The sequence below is a fragment of the Pygocentrus nattereri genome, chromosome 15, assembly GCF_015220715.1.
Source record: "Pygocentrus nattereri isolate fPygNat1 chromosome 15, fPygNat1.pri, whole genome shotgun sequence".
NCBI classification, from domain to species: domain Eukaryota; kingdom Metazoa; phylum Chordata; class Actinopteri; order Characiformes; family Serrasalmidae; genus Pygocentrus; species Pygocentrus nattereri.
Window position 1 is genome coordinate 31933856 of NC_051225.1, and position 21052 is coordinate 31954907.

General features: G+C 39.1%; 2 protein-coding genes across 3 annotated transcripts; one reads left to right on the plus strand and one right to left on the minus strand.

Moving 5' to 3' along the window:
• The first annotated feature begins 2533 nt into the window (after positions 1-2533).
• On the plus strand, positions 2534-12235 carry samd13 (sterile alpha motif domain containing 13). 2 transcript variants are annotated; one of them, XM_017702378.2, is made up of 5 exons: positions 2534-2634; positions 4844-4986; positions 7503-7545; positions 9078-9189; positions 10993-12235. In XM_017702378.2, exons 3-5 carry the CDS (start codon positions 7508-7510, stop codon positions 11134-11136), a joined length of 294 nt encoding a protein of 97 aa, XP_017557867.1. In that variant the 5' UTR covers positions 2534-2634; positions 4844-4986; positions 7503-7507; the 3' UTR covers positions 11137-12235. The 2 variants fall into 2 exon arrangements, with proteins under 2 accessions (XP_017557867.1, XP_017557868.1); XM_017702379.2 differs by having other exon boundaries at positions 2540-2634; positions 4860-4986.
• A 747-nt stretch (positions 12236-12982) lies between these two features.
• On the minus strand, positions 12983-20889 carry uox (urate oxidase). Its single transcript, XM_017702377.1, has 8 exons — positions 20803-20889; positions 20461-20673; positions 17299-17415; positions 16352-16430; positions 14570-14756; positions 14343-14466; positions 14134-14217; positions 12983-13150 (listed from the first exon to the last, which is right to left on the minus strand). The coding sequence occupies exons 1-8, from the start codon at positions 20818-20820 to the stop codon at positions 13076-13078; spliced, it is 897 nt and encodes a 298-aa protein (XP_017557866.1). The 5' UTR covers positions 20821-20889; the 3' UTR covers positions 12983-13075.
• Positions 20890-21052: the final 163 nt, after the last annotated feature.

Below are 21052 nucleotides of genomic sequence, written 5' to 3' on the forward strand. Positions count from 1 at the left end.
TAAACGCATCAAATGTTGAAACTGAGAAATGTTGTTTTATAATTAGCCTTTGATTAGCCATTTTGAATTTGATGCCAGCAACATGTTTCAAAAAAAGTTTCAATATTTGATATGTTGTCTTTAAAATAATACAAACACATATACACACTACATTTCTGAAAGTATTCAGTCACCCATTCAAATCATTGAATTCAGGTGTTCCAATCACTTCCATAGCCACAGGTATATATACCTAACTAAAAAACGGATGCTGAGGCGCACAGTGCGCAGAGGTTGCCAACTTTCTGCAGAGTCAATTGCTACAGACCTCCAAATTTCATTTGGCCTTCAGATTAGCTCAAGAACAGCCTAGAGAGCTTCATGGAATGAGTTTCCATGGCTGAGCAGCTCCATTTAAGCCTTACATCGCTAAGCGCAATGCAAAGCATTGAATGCAGTGGTGTAAAGCGCCACTGGACTCTAGAGCAGTGGAGACGTGTTCTCTGGAGTGACGCATCACGCTTCTGCTTCTGGCAATCCGATGGACAAGTCTGGGTTTGGCGGTTGTCAGGACAACGGTACTTGTCTGACTGCATTGTGCCAAGTGTAAAGTTTGGTGGAGGGGGGATTATGGTGTAGGGTTGTATATCAAGTGTTGGGCTCGGCGTCTTAGTTTCAGTGAAAAGAGCTCTTAATGCTTCAGCATACCAAGAGATTTTGGACAATTTTGTGCTCCCAACTTTGTGGGAAAAGTTTGGGGAAGGCCCCTTCCTGTTCCAACATGACTGCACACCAGTGCACAAAGCAAGGTCCATAAAGACATGGATGAGAGAATTTGGTGTGGAAGAACTTGACTGGCCTGCACCTCAACCTGATAGAACATCTTTGGGATGAATTAGAGTGGAGACCTTCTCATCCAACATCAGTGTCTGACATCACAAAAGCTCTTCTAAACCTCGTGGAAAGCCTTCCCAGAAGAGTTGAAGCTGTTATAGCTGCAAAGGGTGGGCCGACATCATATTAAAACCTATGGATTAAGAATGGGATGTCAAACAAGTTCATATGTGTGTGTGTGTGTGTGTACATCTATCTATCTATCTATCTATCTATCTATCTATCTATCTATCTATCTATCGCTGTTGCCATAAGAAAACCTCATATCTCCAAAATGGTAACTTTATAGGAGAAGGAAAAAAAGAAAAAACATACTTCACTTTTAATGTAAGTCAATGGAACCAGACATCTTTCCAAGTAATTTTTTAATATTTCTCTTGGACCATTCTTCATGAAATTTACACGCCTTTGCATTCTGTTTTTGTTTACTTTTTGCACAGTGTCCCACTTTTTTTGAAAATAGGGTTGTACATACATACCTACCTATATACAATGGCTGATAGTGGGGGCCCTGTAAGATACACAGTAAAATGCAATTGTGTAATAAACAGAAATAAAGCAATATCTTTATCAACATTTAAATCTGCGTGAAACTAAAACAATATAAAAATATATGTGGCAAATACAGAAATGACAAAAATAAGATACAGGTTATTCAAAGTATTTTAAATTGACTAAAACATAAAATATGTATTTTAGCTCTCAGTTGAAAGCTACTCCACACTAATTGCATTGCATGGAAACACTGTCTAAGCAAATTCTGTAGGTGAGGCATATAGAGGGTACATTCAGAGCCAGCCAGTCTGTACATTATGTATGTAATATATCTTCATTTGTTCTGACTTTAAGGAAAGATGAGATGTAGGGTGGTAGCTGTTTCAATGGCGTTCTGTAAATAAAAAAACAATATATGCTGCTTCCTTCTTATGTACAAAGACGAGAAGCTGGCTTTGCAGCACAGCAAAGGTCACAAGCTATAAAATGAAGTGCTAGTGTCTAATGGTTTCAATGTTTTCATATAGAATACATAATCATAATCCAGTACTGGTGATAACATCTAGATGAACATTCAGCTTCATATGTAAAGTGTTGAAAACAAAACATGAGACATAACTTAATAATATATGAATTACACATGTGAAAAGTGCAAATGAATGAGTCATAATGTGGGAAAAGCAGAAATATGAACCACATGGGAACATGATTATTCCCAATGTCCTGTGGGTTTTCTGTGAGGGATGTTAATTGAATGTTGACGCTTTAAAATGCTTGTCCACTGTTTTGCGTTTATGAGAAGTTGCTATAGAAACCCCTAACGTTCATCCCTTGTTAGATATATCAAAACATTCACTATAACATTCTGCAACTACAGATATATAAATATACAGAGGCGGTAGTGAACATATGTCACTGTGCTTTTTTAAGGTGCTTAGCCTAACCAGCTAAAACACCAACAGTGGGGGGGTTAATTTCGTAAATCAAGTGGACCTGAGAAAAAGATTTGCGTCGAATTGTATTCATATCGGAATTTTATTCTTCGCGAAATATTTTTGTAGTGTATAAAATACATTTTAAAAAAAACACTACATTCCCCACAATTCAGTGCGGGCGCCCAGACTGTGTTTATCTGATTGGTTGAAGTGGTTGAGTGCGTAGGAGGATTTTGCCGGAAGGAAAGTCGGATTGTGTCAAATTTAGCAGAGCTGCAAGAGACAACCTCGCTTTCTTATTGATCTACGCGGGATATATTTTAAATAAAAGGTATGCATTCTTGTGGCAGTATTTTTATTGTTTTATGGTGGGGTGTGTTTTTCGGTATAGAGGAGAGTAACGCGGTCAGTTGAGTTTAATTAGCTGCCGTTACTAGTGAAGCAAAGCAGACAGCAATAAAGCTGAATGTAGCTTAGCTGGCTAACATCGTTATTCATGTGTTTCTAACCTGGCGAGCCGTTTCACTGTCACCACCTTCTTCTCTTGGCTGTTTATTCTGTGGCTGAGTTCGGCTCATTTTTATCTGTCAGACCCTGAAAAAGTTGACTCGGATGACACGTGGGTTTTATTACTGAGCTATACACAGTTATATTTACATTTTGAGATTCGAAAACGAACTAACTCCACATCAGGGACCGTCCTATCGCAGAAATAGTTGTGGAAGGTCTCTAATGAGTGTTGGTAGTGTTGCTGTATGTATGACGTGTATCATCTCAGTAGTTTTGATATTTCCGGTTATGTCCATTCTACCAGAGTAACGCTTTCTATTCAGTAATTTTTATTCATGAAATATACAGAATAATCATTCTGTAAACTTTACTATGATACATCTGTCATTTTTCTCGCTTCTCCCTTGACACACTTCTTCTAAGCTCACATAGTAGCCTTCAGTGTTGCAGTGTGCCCGGTCAGTGACTTCCTGCAGCTTTCTTTCATTCATCGCTCAAATTTGTATTTTAGGACATGCTGTGGCTGTACTTTGTATGTCCAAAAGTTTGTAGACCCCCTTTTTTAAGTGTGATTTCATCTACTTCAAGGGGCACCAATTGCTGACACAATTACACACACAAGGCTATAACCTGGATAGAAAACCACAGTCTGTAGATTGGGATGTAACCGGGATAGAAAACCAGTCAGTAGAATGGGGTATAACCTGGATAGAAAACCACAGTCAGTAGAATGGGATGTAATCGGGATAGAAAACCACAGTCAGTACAATGGGATATAACTGGGATAGAAAAACCACAGTCAGTAGAATGGGGTATAACCTGGATAGAAAACCACAGTCAGTAGAATGGGGTATAACCTGGATAGAGAACCAGAGTCAGTAGAATGGGGTATAACTGGGATAGAAAAACCACAGTCAGTAGAATGGGATGTAATCGGGATAGAAAACCACAGTCAGTACAATGGGATATAACCTGGACAGAAAACCACAGTCAGTAGAATGGGGTATAACCTGGATAGAAAACCACAGTCAGTAGAATGGGGTATAACCTGGATAGAAAACCAGTCAGTAGAATGGGGTATAACCTGGATAGAAAACCATAGTCAGTAGAATGGGGTATAACCTGGATAGAAAACCATAGTCATTAGAATGGGGTATAACCTGGATAGAAAACCATAGTCAGTAGAATGGGATGTAACCGGGATAGAAAACCACAGTCAGTAGAATGGGGTATAACCTGGATAGAAAACCAGTCAGTAGAATGGGGTATAACCTGGATAGAAAACCATAGTCAGTAGAATGGGATGTAACCGGGATAGAAAACCACAGTCAGTAGAATGGGGTATAACCTGGATAGAGAACCACAGTCAGTAGAATGGGGTATAACCTGGATAGAGAACCACAGTCAGTAGAATGGGGTATAACCTGGATAGAAAACCATAGTCAGTAGAATGGGATGTAACCGGGATAGAAAACCACAGTCAGTAGAATGGGGTATAACCTGGATAGAGAACCACAGTCAGTAGAATGGGGTATAACCTGGATAGAGAACCACAGTCAGTAGAATGGGGTATAACCTGGATAGAGAACCACAGTCAGTAGAATGGGGTATAACCTGGATAGAAAACCATAGTCAGTAGAATGGGGTATAACCTGGATAGAGAACCACAGTCAGTAGAATGGGGTATAACCTGGATAGAGAACCACAGTCAGTAGAATGGGGTATAACCTGGATAGAGAACCACAGTCAGTAGAATGGGGTATAACCTGGATAGAGAACCACAGTCAGTAGAATGGGGTATAACCTGGATAGAGAACCACAGTCAGTAGAATGGGATGCTTTGAGCAGCCACACATAAGCATAATGCAACGCATTAGCTAGAGGGGTATAAACCCTCCCAGCATTGGGCTGCATTCTCTCTAATGATGGTGCATTGCTCAGTGTCTTTAATTTTAATATATTTTTGTTACTGATTGTCTGTCATGTAATAGAATAACAATTAGCATTTCAAACTCCCTCTTTGACTTTAGGGTTATCTTCTCACAGTGACATATCTTGAAGACACCTGACAGCTGAGAACGCACAGAAAACAATGTCACTGATGAGGACTGCATACCATGAGGCTTGAGCTGAGGCCATCAAATGAAACATTGCATTCTTCGGTGACAAACAGGTAGCCAGTCAAAGTTCTCATTCAAATTGTTAGTATCTTCAATACCTCTTGCTACATTGTCACTTTCTTCTAACTTTTGAGTTTGGTGATGTAGAATGCACTTCCCTTCTTGGATGTCATTCAGTGCCACCACTGTTTAATGGTTTTACTTGACTGATATTTGTGTTTCAGAACTAACTAGAAAAATACAAGATGCTGCGCAACATTCTAAGTAAATGTTTCAAAATATGTGTATATTTAAAATAAGTATGTAAACAAAGTCATTCAGAACGTTTTGATGTGAAATGTTCCTTTGTTGAGAAACTGACCAAGATAAGAATCAGATGTCCGAATCATTTCATGCCACTAAACGCTACCTCACAGGAAGTTATAACATGAAATAGTTAATAATATGCTGCCTGGTCACAGGAATTGTTTTACAATAGTTTTGAGAGGTACATGCAGGATATTGTAAGGCAAAACAGTTTTTCATATTTACCACTCTTTTGGTGTTATCAACATTACATATAAAAACCAAGCAGACCGAATGTTTTGAATGTAGATGGTTATATTTGCGATGCCTGGAGTATATTTCTCTATAATGCACTCAGTTATTTAAAATCAAACTTCTTAATTATGTTTACATTTCAACAGTTGAATTATGCTGAAAGTTTGACAAATCACAGGAGTTCTCGCTTAACATGATTGAGATGGTTGGATTGTAGTGCTGCATGGGTCAGAGTCACAGTCAGAGACCTGAGAGACGGATGCTCGCTCACCTGACCCAGTTTAACAAAATGATAAAAATAATAAGTCCCACATTTTCACAATTTGCAAAATGTATGTGCAAACGTGTAATAATATACACAGTGTGTTAATGTAAATGACGCATACCTGCCCAGTGATCATTTGGTCAGCATCCTGCAATTAGTTTGAGAACAATGCAGCTTCACATTGCTGTGGATGTGACTGTGACCAGTGACTTCGCTACATAAATTCTAATGCAAAGACATTTAAACACATTGAAGAACATGACGGGGCATCATTAAAAATTGACCCACATTATTTTGACCAATGCTAATCACATTTCAGCTCACACACTATCCAGTGTTGAATTTTTCCATCAACTCGTTTGTCAAGAACATAAAACCAGCTAGTGTGCAATCAAACTAAACCCAGTTCCATTACTTCTTTTTGTTTACTGTTACTGTGGTGGTGCAGTACAGTATAGTACATATGGGAAAACTAGATTCAAAGGGCCCATATGGAAAACGTTCTTAAAATGTAGTGTAGTTTTTAAACACAGATTTTCAAAATGTACCATCCACTCCCCAGTTTGTACTGTCCATATGTAGAAACTAAACTGCAGAAAAGCCTCTTTGAATTTGTTACTTTTGTAAACAAACACATTCACATAAGTTCTATTCAGCTTACAGCAGTTTAGCCCTGACCCTTCACACTGATGTTATAAGGATTTTTTTTTTAGCTACAACTGCTTTGTGAATGAGGTACAATGCAGGGCAGCCAATTAGAAAAGAGAGAATGTACATATATATCAGCCTTAGAGGCGCAGTAACCAAAACAGCCTGTTTAGCTCTGTAGAATAGACATAAGTTAGAAAATGGTGGCAAATGAATTATGACTGTCAGAACTGTACAATGTTGTAAGTAATAGGTATCAGGAAGTGAGCAGCTATTAGAATAATATTACAATAAAAACACATAAGAATTATATAAATACAATAAGTAGTGATTTTATGTCTGTGTTTTCACTTTTCCAGACTTCTCCTTGTGGCAGGCTTTTATTAAGGACAACACATTTTATTTCACTTTCAACGCAAGCAGTATATAACAGTGGCTCAAACTGCAGCACCTTTCTATTTGAATTCTTTTCCATGTATACAACAACTGCTGATCAAACATGTTGCTAAGCAACTACTTGGTGTCAGTGTGTAAAACTGTAGATATGTGTTTAATGGAGTTGAGATTTTGAGTAGATTTCCAAGGCCAAAGGCATATCTGTCACAGATAAGGTTCCTTCCTGTGAGATGTCGTGCAACGGCAGTTTTGGTTTTAAAGCTACCTTCTGTATGAGTTTGTTTCCTTTGGTTGGAGTAGTTGCTAAGTTACCCTACTCTGTATTACCGTATTAACAGTTAAAATGAGCTCTGAAGAGTTTACATATAAAGACTATCACTGTCTTGCTTAGAAAACCATTTTTTTTAAAACATTGTTGACCAAATCAAGAGGAACAGAGGCACTAGTGCTTAGCTAGCGCCTGTTGGCCTCTGATCCAAGTGATTTTGAGTGCACTGAACAAAGTGTTGAAATTACCTGATTCAGTGTGTAAATTTCCACATGAATGAGTTATATTGCATCCACACAATTGCTTTTGTCCGTGTAACCCAGGCTTAAATCTGGCCGTTAGCAGTTGAGTGAAGAGACCGGCACATGTCACAGATCCTGTGCCGGGGACAAAGGGACACTGTTAATTTTCAGTCTTGGCACCTTCTTAATGGGCTGTTTGTGTTTTCCCAGCTGTCATGGAAACCAAGGCAAATGGATCAATGGACACCAAAAGGTATGTAAGTTGTGTCTCTCTCCTTAAAACTAAAAAGCCTTTTGAGAATCTCTTTCCTTTTTCCCTGTTTGCATGTTATTTGTGACTGATATGAAAACTTGTATCTCTGGGAATTTGGAATGAAGGTTAAAAGACAAAAAACACAACATAGAACCATTTTGTATACACTACTGTTAAAAGTTTGCATTCATGAATTAAATTCTATTAAATTGTAACATGATTCTAAAATTGTGTACGTTTCCAACAATTTGAAGAAACTTCAAAAGTATAATTTCCTGATAGAATGGAGCCAAAAATAATGATATAAAAATGGAAAAACTGTATAGAGTTGAGAATAAACCAATAATAAAATGAATATCTAGAATGCCTCATGTTCAGAAAGTGATCAAATAGCTGTTGATGGTCATTTTAAGTCAGGAGATTATTATAAATAGATAATAGTTGCTATGTTTACCATGTCAGCTTTTTTTTTGTTTCCAAAGGTTTTAAATTGTTAAAGGACTGACACTAAACAGCAAGGAGGATTTATGAACATAATGCTCACCTAATATTCCTTAATGCTGGCTTCACACGAGGCAAAATTAGAGGAGGAAATGAATCAGATTCGCAATATGCGATAAAAGCCGGATTGAAAAAAGAAGGTTAAATGCTGACACAAGCTACTTGTTGAAGCAGCTGTTTCATAAAAAAAACTTCCATGAAGTCCATTAAGAGGATTTTCTATTTTTTTTTTAGACATTTGCAACTGTTGCAGCTCAGTTTCAAATAAGTTGTAGCATACTTTAAATTGTGAAACTCGAGTGCAATCACTGACGTTGCATGAAAGTTTTGCCGTGCAAAGCCAGCCTAGTTTATGTCTGCAACTAGCCAGGTTATTCAGATCTTCAATATTGTGAGTAGAACCTGCATCCAACAGCTACTAGTTTAATTTCTAGAGAAGCTTTCCAAAAACAAGTCCCTGCACAAAGCATAACTCCCCCACAGAGCCCTGATAACTCTTCCAAAGGATGGCATCAAAAGATGTCTGAGGACATGAAGGAGTTGTAGTTGCTGTGGAGAAGAGCTGTGAAGTACGACCACTTACAGTGCCTTAATTTCCATTAATGCCAGTATCACAAAAGCAAAATGGCATTTAATATGTGCCTTTTCATCATATGTAATCTACACTACTTGAGAAATGGCTTTGCTTCAAATGAAGTTCCTTAGCTGCAATGGAAGAAGTACTTCAGGTTATGTGGAGTTATGTGGAGTCCTATTGTGCAAACAGTCATTCAGTTGTAGTAGCGTTGCATAATGGCTAGTTATTTAAATGCTTTCTTAAGCATTGTCATCCTTAATGGGTTTTGAAGTTGTTCATTGTATGGTTTCATTCAGGTTCATGAGTTGGCTAATGTCTTATACAGTAATTGATATGGTGTTAATCACAGTATTACAGTTAGTAATTTGTGCAGAAATAAAAAGATTACATAGAAATATTGATTATGCAAGCTTCTTCTTCTCTGTAGCTTATTAACATCCCCTTTCTTTAACAGTTCGGTGGAGAATGGGCAGCTTCCAGACCCAGCCCACTGGGCAGTAGCAGACGTCGTCAATTATTTTAAAGCTACTGGCTTTGAAGAGCAGGCAAATGCTTTCCAGGATCAGGTAGTAATAATAATATATTAATATATTTTATTTATAGCACCCTTAAAATGTATTTATTCATTTAGCTGTACCAAATTCCACAATTTCATAATTAATTATCATGAATTATGTGATGGATCTAATACACTAGACAGCCACTTCATGAAGTACACATTGTTTCCACATTCTTTGACCACTTTTTTCAGCTCCGCTTACTGTATAGGAGCATTTTGTAGTTTTGCAATTACAGACTGTAGGTCATGTGTTTCTCTGCATGTTTTGTTAGCTACTGTGTCAACATATTCAGTTCTTTTTCCATTTATTTCAATGTCAAGAAAACAGTATAAATGGAAAGAACATCAAGATTATGTGCACAATAACCTTTCATCATCTTGGCCAGTTGTACAGGATGGAGCAGTTTAGCTTCCAGTATAAGCAGCATTTGTGCACAAGTGCACAAAAAGCTTCTACACCAGCTTTTTGCAGGATCTACCAAAGAACGTGTTCAGTTATGTAAATCACATTATTCAAAAATCACAGAGGAGTAAAAGATAGAATCATGCGCCATCCAGGCTATTAGCCCATTAACTATGATGTACATATCCACGGTGTTGCTGCATTGCTTTATACAGTAATGACGTCTTGATTATGGCTGGCAAAGCCGAATGTTTGCGCTTATGTTTTTGTTTTCATAGTAAGTTTTTACATTGAAAGTGAAAGATGTCAAGGAATTGGATTTTGTACGTTTCTTGTAATATAACTTCCAAGAGAAGCGGAAAATCCATTTGTTCTTGCATGAGACCATGCTGCTACTGCGCAGAAGCAACAGCATGGCCAGAAAAGCAGAACGATTATTTGATGCATTCGTTTTTATAGTGAAGTCGTCTGCCTTTGCAAAAGACAAGTGTTTTGTACATGACAGAGCAGTGATGAAGCTGTTGGCCATCCCTGCTGAGGACATCTCATCCTATTCTCGGTGCTTTCATGGCAAATATGAACATGACCACCTGGTGGTAAAATACAATTTAAAGGCTTCAAATGGGAATAGACACAAAGCCAAAACATTACAGCTATGCTGATAATGCTCCAGGGCTTGAGAGTGAAAAAAACTATAATGAATTTTAGCTGCTTTTATTGTTGACATTACCACATAGCAGGAAGCCAGCAGCAAATTGTTGATTGATTTAGCTTACTTGGCTTCTCTTATTTACCCCATGGTGCTGATTACGATGTTTGAATGCTGTGATATGCGTAACTGGTTGTGATCTTTGGCAGATCCTGCAGAAATTTCCTTGCGTAGTAGTCGTCTTGTACATCTAGCCCATTCAAATCGTAATAAAATATCTCCTCTTCTACTTCTGAACACAAATGTGGTATCAGTTGAAAGTTCACACTTTCAAAATAATTTCTCTATTTCAATGAGCTACGAGTAAGAAATGATTATTGTTGAATAACAGCACGTTTGTTATTGCAGTAACTGTGACTTCTAAGTGTTAACAAGTACACATCATGTCTGAATTACAAATAAATTAAATTACAAAAATTTATTAATTTTTAATATTAAAAAATATATGTAAAAAGGTGGGAAAATTCAAAATGTAGGAAAAAACAGCAAAACAGATCAAATGTAATGGTAAAAATGATCTGTATGTTTTTATGCCATAGTCATTGTCATATCAAACCAGCATTGTTATTTGCATTTAATGACCTTTGATTTGGGGAGTGGGCTGAGTGCTGGGATGGACTACATCATATCCTCTTGCTAGTTAGCTACCTGCACTTTGTTTCACTTTCACCTCAACCATGAACCATTTGCATTTGCAGGAAATTGATGGCAAATCTCTTTTATTAATGACTCGTAATGACGTTCTGACTGGACTCTCGATAAAACTGGGCCCTGCACTGAAGATTTACGAATACCACGTGAAGCCACTTCAGACCCAACACTTGAAAAGCAATGCCTCATAGCACTGGGGACCGGCCAGCCCCCTTGGAAGACAATCATGCCATGGAACAGCAGGGTAACTGCAGACTGAAGCAAGGCCACGTCCTCACATGCATTTTATGCGTCTTTGAGAACGAGCAAAGAAAGAAAGAAACAAAAAAAACTTTAATGTGAATTTGTCTTTCTCAGTCTGAGTTTGTTGTACAGGTACATGTTACATTTGTCACATTGATTTAATGATCCTGAATGGTGTTAAGTTTGATTTTCTTTTTTTAATAGACCCTTTGTGAACTTGTATATATGTTGAAATATTCATTATTGTTTGCAATTTTTAAAGATTTTAATTGTATATGTAAAAGATTATGTGTGAATGTCACTGGCACTAAGATTTTAACACTATTGTGTAAGATGTTGCTAGGTAAGACTTGCATTACCCCTTCATATGGTTTAATGGGAAATTAAATCTGCATCATCGGCTTGTACATATGAGGAGAAAGTGGCTAAAGGAGGGGCTGGTAATTTATTTGTTGTTGCTTTTTTTTGTTGGTGCTTGTTCCTTTTTCTCCTGAAAGGTATTTAAGTCATGAATAGTTTTATTTAGGTTACAGATCAAAAGCTCAAGTGTTTGGCTCGGAGAGCTGTAACCGTCCTACAGCTGTGTGCAGTTTTATTAAGGTTTTATTTTGTTTAAACATACTAAACTAAGAACTCTCACAAAGCAGTTTAACAGGTAGCTAGAGTCTGGTATCTAAACCAAAACCAGACTCCGTTTTTTTGTGTGTTTTTGGTGCAACTAGCTTGATTAAGCCATGATTTGTCATAACTAATCTTTTAATGTTTTCATGTTCATTTTTGCTTGAGGTTGACAAATTGACATTTCTTTTAGAACAAACGAGTCTGTACATTGGCTTGGTTAATACCAGTTGTTGACGATGGACTTAAAATGGCAGTTATATGTCAGTTCCTAATCAGTGGTGCTTAAACAGATTTGAGGGGAGGGGGGCTTATTGTTCATTTTGACAAATGTCTTTTCTTGTCATCCTTTTGAAGTCTGTCTTGCAATAGAGGATTGAGATGTATGTCAGAGGTTTGCAATAAATTGTGCTTGAATTTAAAGAAAAATGTGTTGATTCAAAAGTAAAGATTTTGTTATGAAATATTAGGCTTGTAATACGTTAATAATCTCCTGCATGTTTACTTCATATCCAATATTGTCCACTTTAGCCCACTTTAATGCCCAGCTACTGTTACTGGGGTATAAAAAAAACATAGAATGTGTCCTGTACAAACGATTTGGCACATTTTATATTTTACATTTGTTCCAGCGTTTTAAATTCAGCAAATAAATTGTGCATTAATATTAGGAGAATTTAAGGTCCTTGTAGAGCATGGGTGGAGAACTGAAGGCCAGAAACCAGAATAGTTTGGTGGTTTCTCTGCTTTAGGACTCCAACTAAACTTGGCAACTCTTCAAATTCTGCAGCAATCCAGCCCTCCAGGATCAGAGTTCTCCACCCCTGCAGTAGAGAATGTGTTTACTTGTTTTCACTTTCTATATTTAGATTTATTTGTTGTCAGATTATCTGCCTTGAAATTTCTTCATAGTGTCGTATCAATTATTTAAAGCCTTTGAAGGTGCAAAGGACTGATATATTAGAATCATTTCATACACTTGTATGCAGTCAAACTGGTTTTATATTTTTAAAAACAGTCCAAACCTTCGAAACAGTAGTTTTCATAACATTGTCTAACTCATTACGTTCGAGACCAGCTGGGATGAATTGAGGCATGGCGGTGCCATTTTAATATTAATTCTTGATTTTCTTCATTTCATTTTCATTTCTGTTTTCAGGTAAACAGTAATGTGAATACACAGAGTGAGGTTTTTGTTTATTTGTTTGCAGGTGGTTACAGATCTGTCAGAATGCATTTGTTTTTGGATTCCCCTTCTTCCAATCAGTTTCAGAGTCTTGCCCGCGGCTTCCTGCGCACAGTCCCTGTGATGTTGCCAGCTGGATTATCAAGAGGTAGAAGAACCTAAAAGGCACAAACGAAAATGCAGCTTGCTGGCAGAACCATTTTGCATTTACTACACAGATGGCCTCTGCTCCATCATTTCATCATTGAATATTGTGTTATGTTAATGTGGAGTGGGGGGAGGGGGGTGTGAACCTCTTTTGGTTCCCAGAAGAACCTTTCAAAGGATGAAACGTTTAAAAGCATTCTGAAGCTTAAAGAACCCTAAATACTGAAATGGGCTGACAAATATGGCAATATCATTATTGTGATAAAATGTCATGTGCTTTTCTGATCATGTCATGGATAAGTAAGAGTAACGCTTGAACAGCAGGTTTCATTACAAAGAGTTCGGAAGGCCTGTTTAATTGGGTTTAGTGCAGCACAGTATGTGACATACTGAGTAAAAATAATTGTGTTCATAGTTTTTGGTAGCATATTTAAAGTGTGGCACTACTGGTTCTTTGAAAGATCTTGATGTGATATTTTTTCCATATCCCACCACTATTTATCAATTAATGTTTTTCCTAGAGCCACACATCTAAGCCATGAAGCGTTTAAAACATTCATTTTTAAAAGTTGACAACACTGATCTTCTCAGACTCTCAGACTTTTCCCCCCAGTTCTAGTCATGGCCTGCTTAACTAGCTTGTTCTCCTATCATATGATCCTACCAAGCATTAGCTTACATTGCACTGAATGATGCAAGTTGAGGGTGGGCCATGCTACCCACCCAGAGAGAGCAAGGCCAATGCATTCTTGAATCTGAAATGGCTTCCTCTGTCCTTTTGTGATGCACTTTGTAAAATAATGCCTCCACCCAAATAGTGCATAATATACCTAACAAAGGGCCATGGGGTGGGGGGGGTGGGGGGGGGTGCTAGACATATAGTGTACTATTTAGTGTAGCCAGAGTTTTAGAACTCACATAGTGCACTATAAAGGGAGCTATTTGAGCTTCAGGGCACAGATCAAACGTTCAGGAAAATTTCATAGACACTAACCTCATCCTTGTTGGAGATTCCCATTTTTGTCATGTCGATTGTAAAGTAGTGCTGGTTCGGCATCACTATTTCAATCTCCTCAACCTATAAGATGAGTTGCCATGACATAAAACTGTATTTTCAGCTTAAAATTATAATCACAATTATAGTCATATCAATTTTTACACCAAGATTATTGTGCAACATTCCACTCCATCAGCCTGACTGACCTCTGGCACTCTGTCAAGAACAAGACACTGTGTGTCATAGAGGGTCTTCTGAACAGAGGGTGAATACTCTCCGCGGTCATATGGTCCAGCAAACTTCTCGATGATGGTGTCTTTCACAGTTTTCCTGCAAGAAACAACACAAACCATCTTATACAAAGACAGCAACAACCGTCTTATATGATATCTTTCATGTATATATATTGATATATTTTATTAATCTATATTACCATGCAGTGTCAAAAGCTATGCCCTGGTGCTTGTTGTAGCGCCACCTAGCATAGACTGAGGTACAGAAGAACCTGTCCCTGGCTTCCTGCAGAGTGGTGAAGCGATCTCTCAGGAAGCCCTCGAAACCTGACTGCGTGGTCTTCAGGACCTTCATGTCTCTGATTCCACTGTGAATCACTGGGGGCTCTGAAAAGATGAATGGGATTGCAACTTCAAAGGACTAAATGAATGATTGCTACAGCTGTTGTAAAGGTGCCTACTGGCCTTGTACAGTGGCCCTGTAATAGTCTCTAGAGCAAGAATTCGTAACCTTTCATATGAATACCATCTCTATACGAACCTACAAACACATTCATAACATGTCATAATGCATTTAAAGCCATAAATATGGCTATGTAAATTATAAAAACGCAATACCTTTATAGCCATGCTTGTCATGCATTTTGAATTGTCAACACATAAGTAGTTTTTATAACGTTATATTGTGCCAAAGAAACCCCTAGTTTTTAGAGTGCATTGTGACTAACAAACCTGCCTACCCATAAGCATACACAGAATTTATAAACCTGTCGTTATGGGAATAGAATTTTACTACACATATTATATTAGAACCCCAATATAAGAGTCTGTAAATTGTATTCGTCAGCTCTAAGTAAGTTACATTACTGAGCAACTGCAACATACAAAGTAAAGGATGGTTTACAGCTTCAAAGGTCAGAGTTTAAACTAATGGTGCCTTGGGTAGTATTGTAACCAATGTGAGAAAGTCAACATACACCACTGTTAGCTTGGTGCAAACATACTGCAAATCCAATAGAATGCCAGCAGAAATTAGCATTACTGTAGTAGTAGTAATCGGACAAACAAAGGTCATTCACAAAGGTCGTTTACACAACAGTAACTTTATCGTCAGTTTGATGTCAGAGAGGGTTTCAGGGGAGAGGCCTGATGGGACCTTGGGTTGCTGAGATGTAAATTGAGAGCAGCACTTGAGTAAAGTGTATTGTATTAATGACTTTGGGCTGGACAACTTGCTCAGGGCTGGCATCAAATTATTCAGGACTTAAGCCCTGAAGGCCCATCCCTAACAACACATGTGGCTGAGAAACAAAATATTGGAAATGCTATAGTGAAAAAGAACTATGTCTCAGTTTACTAAGGCCCAATCCCATTTCTTATTTTTACCCCTACCCCTTGATTTCGAGTGTCACCCTAAACCCTTGGAACGGAGTTACAAGGGGTAGTGGTTGGAATCTTGCCCTGCGAAATGGGACAACCCTAAAAAAAGAAAAAAAAAAACAATTCTTCATTAACAGGCTACTAACAGTGCTCTGTAGGCGACCCCACCCGTCTTTAGTGAAAGCAGAGAAGGGAAAAGTGAAGTAACCTCACTGCTGTGCTTTAGTTATATTTATTACATCCTTGTAATAAGCCGTAACATCAGAGCCAGTCAGGATCTCTTTAGCTCCTGCACTAATGAATTGATGCTGGGTTTTGTAGTGAGAGAACATGGATGAAAGCAAACATTTAAAAAAAGAAATGTAAATTCTATCGAACTGATAAGGCTGGAGTATATAACGCCATGCTACAGAAAATCACAAAAATGCTAGTTTTAAGCCAGAATGCACCTTAAAGCCATTATGATTATCTTCACTAAAACTGTTGTTACTGTTATCATTAATACGAAAGGTGATATTCCCAGCTACAATTGCTCTGTTCTCTTTTGTTTTATGATGGTGAATTCTGTTCTAGCCTTCTTTTATGGCCTTGTCTTCACTCACCATTTAGATACTGTTCTACCTCACAGAAGCGCCAAGATTCTGGAGAGAAGATGAAGGCATGGGCATGCTCAACTCCGTTCTGTCAAACAGATATGAATAATGCACAGTTTTAAAGTTCAAGCTTCTGGTGAAAGACATAAACACAGTCATATGCACAAAGTTTGGATGCTTCTAGTCAGATTACAGGATTGGTTTGTTTTTTAACTGGTTTTTGTTTTTACATTTGTTTTTGCTATTTCATACACAATAACTCACAATGTTTAATTAAATATTCCAAACTAATACAATAATTTAAAAGAAAAATGTTTTATTCAATAGTTCAAGAATTATGTGATCAAGACATTATTCAGTAATAAATCATGTAATTATAATAATCTGCATTCATGTGGAAAAGTTTGGGCACTTCTGGTCAAATGACATGTTTTGTTGATTTTCTAAGTGAAAATAAATGAACACATCCTCTACAGAGAACATACTGCGGCACATGTTCTACACAAATGTGGCTTGTGTAAATGTTATGGCACATTTAATGTGTTTTTTTTTTTGTTGAACTAAAAAAAATAGAAATTGTACACTAAAATTTGCAACAAATAATTTATTTAAGTTTATTTATTGTAGGTTCACCAATATTCCACCTGGAGATCTTCTTTTAGTTTAGTACCAGCCTGTATCTAATATGCTGCCCTCAATCCTTCCCTAATGCTACTGTATCTGATCCAGCCAATCAGGGACTACTGATGATGTTCATTAGCTGGAGCAGATGTGTGGCAGATAGTGGCTGCAACTAGACTCTGCAGTACAGCATATCTCCAGGACTAGGGTTGGTGACCACGGCTGCAGAGACGGTGTTGACTTATTTTAGTTTTAACTCAAACATGTCATTTGACCAGGGCAGTGCAAACGTTTGCGTGTAACTGTATTTGAATTTATTTCTGAGATGGTAATACCTTTTCCAGTCTTTTCCAGGGGACTTCCTCAATGTCGACCTTTGCTCGTGTGACGTGCTTAAACGCTGTCAGGAAATGGTGGCAGATGTCCAAGGCAAGCCCCTCGATGGTTTTTACCTAGTTTAAGACAGAGTCAGGGTAAGTCTAATTACCGTGCTGAGATACTGAAAGGGCCTCAGAATGCCCCTGTGCTGAATTTTATCAAACTAGGAAACTTTTTACATGCTGTAAATAGAGCCAGCATCTACAAATATGAACCCATCACTCCTCTAATACTCATTTACAACAACTTGACTTGTCCATTGTCATTAAAGCCTATGTAGAATCATGTTTCTGGCCTTTTTCTGGGAATCCAGTAAACTGAAGCACAAATAAGAAACAAATACTGAAATGCATACACTTATACCGCCAGTCAACTGTCTGGACACATCTAATTGAACTTGCATTTTTCATAACATTAAAGACATTCTGATCTATAGATAACGTTGGCAAACGGAATTTGTTTCTAAGACAAATTCAAATAGTGAAATTACAACTTTCAAACATTAAAAAAAAAATTTTTAAATGCAGCTCATGCAAGTCATATTCAGTAGCCAGCAAGTTCTCAGCATATGTACAAAGTCTGAAGTTCTGTTGGAAAATGTTCTCAGGTGGTTCTTTATTAAGCTGCTTGAGAGAATGCAGAGTGTGCAAAGCCTGCATCAAGGCAACCCATCTTTGGGGGCTTCTTTCTATAAGAATTTATAGATTCTATAAGAATCTATTGGGCACATCACTGACATTTGAGGTTCATGTGATTGGTCATACCGGTGACTTTTGAAGTTTTTATGATTGGTCACACTGCTGAGGTCCATCCATCCAGCCATCCATCATCTTCCGCTTCTCCGGGGTTCGGGTCGCGGGGGCAGCATCCTAAGCAATGAGGCCCAGACCTCCCTTTCCCCAGCCACTTCCACTAGCTCCCTGGGGGGGATTCCAAAGCGTTCCCAGGCCAGCTGGGCGATATAGTCATGTCAGTGTGTCCTAGGTCTTCCCCGGGGTCTCCTCCCAGTTGGACTTGCCTGTGACACCTCCCAAGGGAGGCGTCCAGGAGGCATCCTAACCAGATGTCCGAACCACCTCAGCTGGCTCCTCTCGACGTTGAGAAGCAGCGGATCTACTCCGAGTCCCTCCCGGATAACCGAACTTCTCACCCTATCTCTAAGGGAGAGTCCAGACACCTCATCCACCTCATCCAGATGGATCTCATCCACCCCTGGAGCCCTGCCGCCAAGGAGCTTTTTAACTACCTTAGCGACTTCGGCCTCAGTAATGAACAAGCCTATTCCCGTGTCCCCAGACTCTGCCTCCTCACTGGAGAACGTGTCAGTGGGACTGAGAAGGTCCTCAAAGTATTCCTTCCACCGCCCAATGACGTCTTCAGTCGAAGTCAGCAGCACTCCACTATATACAGTGCTAGTGGCACACTGCTTTCCCCTTCTGAGTCGCCTGACAGTTTGCCAGAATCGTTTCGGAGCCGACTTAAAGTCACTTTCCAAGGCCTCACCAAACTCTTCCCACACCTGGGTTTTTGCCTTGGCAACGACTGAAGCCACAGATCACTTGGCCTGACAATGCCTGCCAGCTGCCTTTGGTGTCCTACAGGCCAACCATGCCCGGTAGGACTCCTTCTTCAGCTTGACGGCATCTCTCACCTGGGGTGTCCACCACTGGGGTCGAGGATTACCGCCCCGACAGGCACCAAATACCTTGCGACCACAGCTACAGTCAGCCGCTTCAACAATGGAGGAGCGGAACATGGCCCATTCTGAGTCAATGTCCCTCACCTCCCCCGATATCTGGTCAAAGGTCTGACGGAGGTGTGAGTTGAAGATCAATCTGAAGGGTTCTTCTGCCAGACGTTCCCAGCAAACCCTCACTATATGTTTAGGTTTGCCTGGTCTGACCGGCATCTTCCCCCACCACCTGATCCAACTCACCACCAGGTGGTGATCAGTTGACAGCTCAGCTCCTCTCTTTACCCGAGTGTCCAAAACACATGGCCACAAGTCCGATGACACGACTACAAAGTAACCATTGAAACAATCAATTCAAACAAACAATCATTGAACTGCGGACTAGGGTGTCCTGGTGCCATGTGCACTTATGGACATCCTTGTGTTCAAACATGGTGTTCGTTATGGACAAACTGTGGTTTGCACAGAAGTCCAAAAACTGAACACCACTCAGGTTCAGGTCAGAGAGGCCGTTCCTCCCAATCACACCCCTCCAGGTCTCACTGTCGTTGCCCACATGAGCGTTGAAGTCCCCGAGTAGGACAATAGAATCTCCAGGAGGAGCACTTTCAAGCACCCTTCCCGAGGACTCTAGGAAGGCTGGGTACTCTGAACTGCTGTTCGGTGCATAAGCAAAGACAACAGTCAGGACCCGTTCCCCAACCCGAAGGCGTAGGGAAGCTACCCTCTCGTCCACCGGAGAAAACCCCAACATACAGGCGCCGAGTCGAGGGGCTATGAGAAAGCCCACACCTGCCCACCGCCTCTCACCATGGGTAACTCCAGAAAAGAATAAAGTCCAGCCCCTCTCAAGGAGATTGGACCCAGAGCCTAAGCTGTGTGTTGTGGTGAGCCCGACTATATCTAGCCGGTATCTCTCAACCTCGCGCACCAACTCAGGCTCCTTCCCCGTCAGTGAGGTAACATTTCAAGTTCCGAAAGCCAGTTTCAGCAGCCGAGGATCAGAACGCCAAGGCCACCAGACGCATGCCAGTGAGCCCCTCCCCCAGGTTTATTATTTTATTTTAGAATAAGTTCCTATGCTGATAAATCCTGGATGTACTAAGATGTTTTTCTGCAGTTCTATACATTACTCTATATTTAAGTAGTTGTCTGACCTGGAACTTTTATACTTAATAAAAAAATTTGCTATTGTTAGTTATTAATTAAAGTTTTTTTTTGTTTTAAAGATATTTTTACTTTGCCTCAATATTTCCCTTTTGTAACCGTACTTTTACTTGAGTTTGTATTTAGGCTATTTTACCCACCTCTGGAAATAACAGTACATAACATTATTACAGCTTAGAGAAGGTAAAAATACTCTTATAAATTCATAGGCTACATGAGTTAATTAATGACTGATTTCCACTCACGATGTTGCACCTACCCCTTTTAGCTTTGCCAAAGCATGGACAGTGTTCTTGATGGTGTCAGTAGGAATTATGTCCGAGTTGTCTCCGTTCAAATAGTCCTTGCAAGAGTTCAGTGTCAGCTGGACGTTTGCTTTCATCTCGATTATGTAGTGGTGTGTCCCCTCCCGCCGTATATACATAACCTTCACTAGATTCTTTCCATAACCTGTTCTCACAAACTCCACATTCTACACAGAAGAAACTTTTCTGATTAAAATGCTCAGTAAGAAAAAAAATAACATTACATATAGAAAGACGTTATGCAGGTTTGATAACAGCCTAAATTCTTCATTCTTCTCTGAGAATGCAACCCATACCTGATTTGAGGTAGCCATATTTTTCAAATATGTGTTCAGAATCTGATGCCTTTACTCTCTGATTCTCCCCAGGAGTGAGACTTGGTGGGGACAGGGGATTATATTTGGGGGTGGTTTCACCTGCGTAATTTGGGTTTCGCAATGAGTCCAAATGGTCATGTTCATGTCAAAGGACGAACTTGTTTGGAACAAGGATTACTGTATGTAACCTCTGTGCCAAAATCATAAACTTTGTGTTACTTTTGAATAA